At 39.0% G+C, this 7,913-nt stretch overlaps 1 protein-coding gene and 1 non-coding gene across 2 annotated transcripts in view; one reads left to right on the top strand and one right to left on the bottom strand.

The window, feature by feature from the left end:
- Positions 1–3,411: 3,411 nt before the first annotated feature.
- On the bottom strand, positions 3,412–3,493 carry trnas-gcu. Its single transcript has one exon. It is a non-coding gene; the product is annotated as a tRNA-Ser (tRNA).
- Positions 3,494–5,449: 1,956 nt separating this feature from the next.
- The window catches only part of slc5a12 (solute carrier family 5 member 12), a 43,942-nt gene continuing 41,478 nt past the window's right edge, over positions 5,450–7,913 (top strand). Inside the window, exon 1 of the mRNA XM_035419775.1 lies at positions 5,450–5,868. Coding sequence (XP_035275666.1) covers positions 5,515–5,868 — 354 coding nt within the window. The 5' untranslated portion in view covers positions 5,450–5,514. The remainder of the gene's footprint in view (positions 5,869–7,913) is intronic.

The following is a 7,913-nucleotide window of genomic DNA, read 5'->3' as shown; positions in this document are numbered from 1 at the left end:
TGGTATATATAACAGTCGGTATTGAACATTGGTTGTTGAAGTGGGGGGTCAAATAACATTGCACACATTATTTGCCTATAATGTAATATAATCTATTGCACGAATGTGTTTTTCTCATGTTCAGTGCTAGTAGTTATACTTATGAGTGAATCATGATTTTAAATGTAATGTTTTAATGCGGAGTTGCAGAACGTACATATGTAGTAATTGTGTGTAGCCTATGTGGCTAGATAGAGAACAGGGCGAGGTAACATGAATGTAGAAACGTGGCGTTTGCTGATATTAAGGTTTTGTACGGTAGCCAAGTGAAGAAATATAGTTAGTAGAAATGGCACAGTGGTGAACCGGTGTAACTTTTAAATAAAAGGAATACATTTGCGTCATGAAATGCATATGGGTGGCCGTGAGTGAGTGAGGTTTACCAGTGTGTGACTTCGTTAGCTAATGCCATAGCTATGCAATGCGTGAAATATCATTAGCGAACCTGCCGGTGGTTTTAAAGAAGAACACAAGCCAGTAAGCACAGAAGAGCTTCCGTTGAATCCATATGGCTTAGCAATATTGTAGCCGGTCAATAACTGAACGTACAGACGGTAAGTCATAATGCATATATCTTAGCAATATTGTAGCCGGTTAATAACTGAACGGTGAACGGCGGGTAGATATGGTGCAAAAGCAATAATTAAGAACTAGTAGACAATTATTAGTGAGGGTCAAAGCAAGTTAAAGAAACGTGTTCCAAGCTGGGCTTGAACATACGACCCAGTGTTCCCAAGCCTGTAACCTTACCCACTAGGCCACAGACGGATTAGCCGTCCAACCTGCGGAGTTGCGGAATGTACATAAGTAGTAATTGTTTGTAGCGTATGTGGGTAGATAGAGAACAGGGCGAGGTAACAGGAATGTAGAAACGTGGCGTTTGCTGATATTAAGGTTTTGTACGGTAGCCAAGTGAAGAGATATAGTTAATAGAAATGGCACAGTGGTGAACTGGTGTAACTTTTTAATGAAAGGAATACATTTGCCGTGACTTCGTTAGCTAATGCCATAGCTATGCAATGCGTGAAATATCATTAGCAAACCTGCCGGTGGTTTTAAAGAACACAGGCCAGTAAGCACAGAAGAGCTCCCGTTGAATCCATGTGGCTTAGCAATATTGTAGCCGGTTAATAACTGAACGGTGAACGGCGGGTAAATATGGTGCAAAATCAATAATTGATAAGTAGGCTAGTAGACAATAATTAGTGAGGGTTGAAGCAGGTTAAAGAAACGTGTTCCAAGGTGGGCTTGAACCTACGACCCCATATCCCCAAGACTGTAACCTTACCCACTAGGCCACAGGCAGACTAGCTGTTTGAACAGGAAATGTTTCAGAATAAAAATGTATGGGTATTTTGCGTGTGTATGCGCGTTTTTGATTGGGTCGTGTAGGGCAGATTTGGCTGGTGTCAGTGAAATGTCCAATAGGGAGACATGTTGTTAGTGGGATAGGCGGCAGGAAAAATAAGAATGAGAAGAAGAAGAAGAAGAAGAAAGAGAAGAAGAAGAAGAAGAAGAAGGAGAAAACGCAAAATCCCCTTAGTTTGGGCCTTTATTGTGTGGACATGTGAAGTTGTTTATGAATTCTGTCTGTTGAAATGGGGTCAGAATGTACAGAATTTAATGTTTTTAAGGGCTGAGTGTCTGTGGCTGTTGTGGTTATTTCTGTGGGGAACCCTGAAAAGTGCCAAACTCTCGGTGCTGTATAGGTATGGGGGCATGCCCCCGCCAAGGCGTAACTTGGCGGGATGGCATACCTGCCATCCCAATTGTGCTAATTAGGAAATCCAGATGATTAGAACAAAATACTGGGAAGGACATTTACTTCCTGAACCAGGAAATACATTCTACAAAAAGATTTTCTCAGTTTTATGTTGTTATCTCAGTTTTTTATCATTAAGCATTGTATTAGTAAACCCTGATTGTGAACTTGTCCAATTGCTGTAAATGGTAAATTAAAAAGGCTTCAGTAACATGAGTACTTTAAAAAATATATTATAGTTGTCATTTATTCAACTATGCCACTACTGCATAACTGTAGATCTGTAAGCACACAAACAACCTGATGAGCTACTCATGATAAATGAGGCTGGGTAAACCCAGCAGACTATAACCTACGTTCTCTAAGCAGTAGAGACAGTTATCTCCTGGCAGGCCATGGTCAGCACTGGCAGTCAGGATGTGATTCCAGCACCTTGAAAGCAAACATCACTGCAGTGAGAAAAGGAGCTGGATAAGGAAAAAACATTGTCATAGCAAGGGGAAAATGTTTAAATTGATTGGTTTTTAACTGGTGTAACTCGGTCAGGTTTGTGGGCCTCCTTGTTTGGACACGCTTTTTCAGTTCAGTCCACAAATTTTCTATGGGATTCAGGTCAGGGATTTGTGATGGCCACTCCAATACTTTCACTTCGTAGTCTTTAAGCCATTTTGCGACCAAGTTTTAATTTTCTAGCTGATGTCTTGTGGTGTTTCTTCAGTATTTCTAGATAATCCTCCTTCCTCATGATGCCATCTATTTTCTGAAGTGCACCAGTTCCTTCTCCAGCAAAACACCCCCACAACATGATGCTGCCACCTTCATGCTTCACAGTTGGGGTGGTGTTCTTCGGACTAAAAGCCTCACTCTTTTTCCTCCATACATAGTGCTGATCATTATGGCTAAACAGTTCAATTTTGTTTCATCTGACCAAAGAACGCTCCTCCAAATGACTAGGTCTTCGTCCTGGTGATCACCTGCAAACTTCATTCTGGCTTTTTTTATGATTTTATGAACTATTCACAGCATTTGAATGCTTTTACACTGCTTTTGACGTTCCTTGAATGTTTATTTTCTTTGATGAATTACTGTATTGGTTTAATTATTCTTAATTTCTTATACAGAATTGTAATTGGGCATTACAAAGTGAGGTAAAAAGTCAGGGTTAACTCATTTAGAAGTCTTGTTCATATTCCCACATAAATATTCACAGGGAAAAGCTGTGCTTATTTTCTATGAGCTTTGCAACTTTTTAGTTCAGTAATGACATTCATAAACCAAATGATGAGTGTGGCCCTGAACCAAATGCCAGTCATGCGTTTGACACCCATGTGACACTGAAAATTTTTTGAATTACTGCAGTTTGCATGTTTCTGTGAATTGCTGTGAGAAAATACACTGTGTACAATGTGCAGAAATTGTCCAAAAGCACAAAACAAAAAATGGCAAAACAGATAACTGTGCATAACCATACTGTTGTAAGGTCAGATAAACACCAACCCCATGAGGATGAGTAGCCGCTTTTGTTCCAAGTATTCATTACCATTACCTTTATTTGGCAGAAGCTTTTATCCAAATTGACTTCCAATAAGTGCATAAACAAGCTGTTATGCCGACGAGCATGAGATTCAAACCCACACGTGCAGAGCACAATGGATTAGCAGTCCATCGCCTTAACCACTCGGCCACCTCGTCTGTGATATTTGACAGTTTTGAGGGATAAATCATTTCATTTTTATGATAGAGTATGTGATCTGACCTTATGCTGGGTCTGGAGCACCACCCAACTTAATATGATGCAGGAAGTCCTGGCTTCTATTGTAAATTACTGTAATAATTTATTTTATTTAAAATTGTACAATCAGATGAAGTTGAAACAATGTTTATACTATTGTTCATGGTCAATTGTGTGTATAAAATTGGGTATGGTCAACTTTGTGTGTTTTCTTCACAACATGGATTCAACAAGGTGCTGGAAACATTCCTCAGGGATTTTGGTCCATGCTGACTCGATAGCTCCCACAGATTTTTTGCCCGCACATTCATGCTGTGAACCTCCACTTCCACCTGCAGGTTCTGTATTGGATTGAGATCTGGGAAATGTGCAGGCTACTGGAGCAAACTGAAATCACTGTCATGGTCATGAAACTTGAGATGATGCATGTTTTGTGACACAGCACCTTATCCAGCTGGATGTATCCATTGTAAAAAGGGTAGACTGTGGCCATAAAGGTATGAACATGGTCAGCAACAATGCTGAGTTATGCTGTGGAATTTAAATGTTGCCTAATCGGTATTAACAGACCTGATATGTGCCAAGAAAACCTTTCTGCACCATTACAACACCACCACCAGCCTGCACCGTTTACACAAGGCAGGATGGATCCATGGATTCATGCTGTTTATGCAAATTTCTGACCCTACCATATGCACATCTAGCAGATATCGAGATTCGGCAGATCAGAGGATGTTTTCCAATTTTCAGTCATCTGGTTGTTGGTGATCATGTGTCCATTGTAGTCTCCTCATCCTGTTAATAGCTGACATATGTCCAACCCGGTGAGGTCTTCTACTCCTGTAGGTCATCTGCTTCAAGGTTCAAAGTGCTGTGTGTTCAGAAATTCCCCTCTGCACACCACTCTTGTAAAGAACTGTAATTTGAGCATTTTTAGTCTTTCTGTTAGCTTGAACAAGTCTGCCCATTTTCTTTCGATATCTCTCATGAACAAGGTGTTTTTGCCTACAGAAATACTGCTCAACAGATGTTTTTTGTTAATCGCTCCATTCTCTGTAAACTCTAGAGACTGTATTGTATGAAAGTCCCAGGAGGGCAGCTGTTTCTTAGATTTTGAAACCACTACTCTGGCAACAACAATCATACCATGGTCAAAAGTGGCTTAGATCATGTCTTGCCCATTCTAATGTATGGTCAAAAAACAACTAAACAACTAACCACTTCACTATGTTTGCATTCTTTATATATTAAGTTTCAGCCACATGATTTGCTGTTTGAAGGAGCAAGCTATTTGTGTCAACAAGCAGGTGTACCGAATAAACTGGCCGATGTGTGTGCGTGCGCGCGTGTGCACACTTACAGGAGTATTATTTTAGGACAAAGTGTGTAGTCAGTAATTGATGACTACATGAATGTGCTTCCTCATGTCTTTGTGAACTCATGGGTCGAAAGCCACACTTTTAGTTATTCTCAGCACTTTCAAACCAGAATAATGAATAACTTACTCTCATAGGGAACTCAAAACAAATACAATGCAGGAAACGTAAACAGAGGTCTCATCGTGAGTAGCAATACAGAACATTTTGGTATATTTTAACAGATATAAGCCTTTCAAAGTATGTTGTTCTGTATATGGTGAAATTGTGTTTGAGTAAATCTTGTACACCATAGTCGTGAATACAGAACTGCCACTTCTCCTCAAATGTTATGTTTAATATTTAACTGTCAGCTGTATCTGGTTGCCAAGATCAGACAATGGGAGGTTACAGCAAAAGCCTATGAAATGTGGGAAAGTGATATTTAAAAATGTTTTCTTTTTAAATATTTGAACCTTGGCACCTGGACTATTGCTAGAGAGGTCAATGGTTGATTTGGTTAATGATGTGCAAATTGTGTTAAACACTACCAATCATTTCCAGGGTCCTCAGAAGACAAGGAATACTCACTGTACAGTATTCTTAGTGCAGACACACAATCCGTAATGGCATTCGAGGATTCTAAAGTAAGAACTTTCTGGCCTGCAGACTATGCTGTGTTTGCTGGCCTTTTTGTGGTGTCCTGTGGAATAGGGATTTTCTTTGCAATCAAGGACAGGAAGAAGGTCACTTCGAATGAGTTTTTGGTCGGAGGAAGGCAGATGTCCTGTGGCCCTGTGGCACTCTCCCTCACTGCCAGCTTCATGTCGGCAGTGACAGTCCTGGGGGCTCCTGCCGACGTGTACCGATTTGGGGGTGCCTATATTTACTTTTGTGTTGCCTTCTTGTTTGTGGTGACATTGTCAGCTGAGGTTTTTGTACCTGTTTTCTACAGATCGGGAATCACCAGCACATATGAGGTAGGAGCATGCACTATTGTTCAATTGAGATTTCCTTATATGTCTATCTACTTGCAAGTAAAGCACGCACATTTAATTAACTTCTCACAGAGCTAGAGAAAAGGACCCTGATGAATTTGAACAGACAAGATAGAATCTATTCCCCTCTCTACCAAAAACACAAATTGCTGTATATTTAATTGGAGTCTAACCCTGGATATCTGTTCTTTGTTAAAGTCAGTTTCCATCACAATAAAAAGGTTTGATAAGACACAACAATGTCATTGACAAATATTTACCATGCCACAAAATTATCATGTCTGAAGGGTTTTCCTATTGCAGTTATGTCAAAATTAGTATCTTGTTCATATGTTAATAAAGTATATTCAAATGAAAATGTAGGACAGGTCAACCATGCCATTATTACAAGTATTTTGATTATGTATGTGAACAGGAGAATCTTTCTGTACTTTCCAGAGCAGTGATCTACTGCCCGAGGAAACCTAAGGAGTGCAGTGAATTATTCCATGCACAAACTCTTAAAAACATAATTTCTTTCCCTATCCATTTGTTCCAAGCAGAATGTGAATTGTAATGTTTCTGTTCTTTTGTTCCTCGTGCAACATAACATTCATGAATTGGTAAAAATGAAAGAAAAAAGAAACTGGTTAATGTTGTTCCTTTTCTCCCACACCCAAAAATTGAAAGCAGCATGTCTTAAAACATATTTTCTTTGTGACCATGTTTCCGAAAATAATAATGAACACAGTTGAAGTTATTTCTTAATTGTGCATCAGTCATTCTCTGATATGCACATACCTTTTGACTATTTTATTACACTGAGCACGGTATATGTTTGCAGTGGTCAGCGCTCCCATGTAAAACATCAGTTTTTTGGACCTCAATATGTCTACTTTTTCTAAAGCACTGAAACGTCCACTTTGCTGGTGGACTACAATAGCCATAGACTTGCCTAATACTGATTTTTGTGTAGCTATATTATGCCATTAACTTGTGGATACCCCCTTAAAAATTAATAGGTATGCACTGATATATCGTCCAACGATCGGTAATGATCGGCAAATTAACAATTTGAACAATCAGCCAATTGTTTTAAAAACAACCAAACATCAGATCCAATTATGACCTGTCAATCAAAAGAAAAATATAATCTAAGTCTAATAATTGTACTTTGTTTTCATATTCATTGTTTCCACTATAATTGTTGCCAGACCAACAAAATCCTTTTTTAGCATGCCAAAAATAATGGCAAATATCTATTCATATGGAAATCTCTGGGGATTCTCTGCGGGGCGCTGGTCAGAAACATAAGTCAACCTGTATGTTGTTGCCTGGGAAACTTGACGCGTTGAGACCAGAGACATGTTGGCTTTCTTTATCTTTTTTCTCCAAAGCATCTCGAAGTAAAATTAAGTATAAATGTAATATTTTTTGTGCAACCACAATGTCACAAGTTGAAGTACTAGAATCACATGTGAGCATGGCACCAACTAAAATGAAAAAAGAGAGGGGGGCAGACAACCAAATATTAACATTTTTCTCCTGTGTTCATTATGTGCTATTTTGCAAACGTTAAATGATTGTTAACATTGATGCACAAGGTGCATAAAACCTTGGTAAGTGTGCAAAGTAATGCCAGGTGTGTCCCTGGTGTTTTTCCCTCCAATAGCCATGCTTTTGAAATATACGACCCCAACAACTTCCTGGCACTTCAGTTTAATCTGATTTAAATTGATCTAATATATTTTTATTTAAAGGAGTAACATGGCAGTTGAATGTAACACTTGCCAGTTGTCTTTAGGCAACAACAAAACAAATATGCATATTTTTTTTTATTATTCAGTCATTTAAATGTATTTTAAAACGTATTTTTCTAAGCCTAAATTTCCCACTATAAAAGTTCACCCGAACTGTCTGGGCGTGGTAATGAGAACTGTCAGTTAGCTATGATTGACACACCGTGCCCCGTTACCATAGCTACCTCCATGATACACGCTCATCTTGGGAGACTGAATTTTCACAAGCTAGCTAACTTAGTATATCAA

Source organism: Anguilla anguilla, chromosome 5, assembly GCF_013347855.1.
Source record: "Anguilla anguilla isolate fAngAng1 chromosome 5, fAngAng1.pri, whole genome shotgun sequence".
In the NCBI taxonomy this organism is placed as follows: Eukaryota; Metazoa; Chordata; class Actinopteri; order Anguilliformes; family Anguillidae; genus Anguilla; species Anguilla anguilla.
This window is presented reverse-complemented; position numbering and strand designations above follow the sequence as displayed.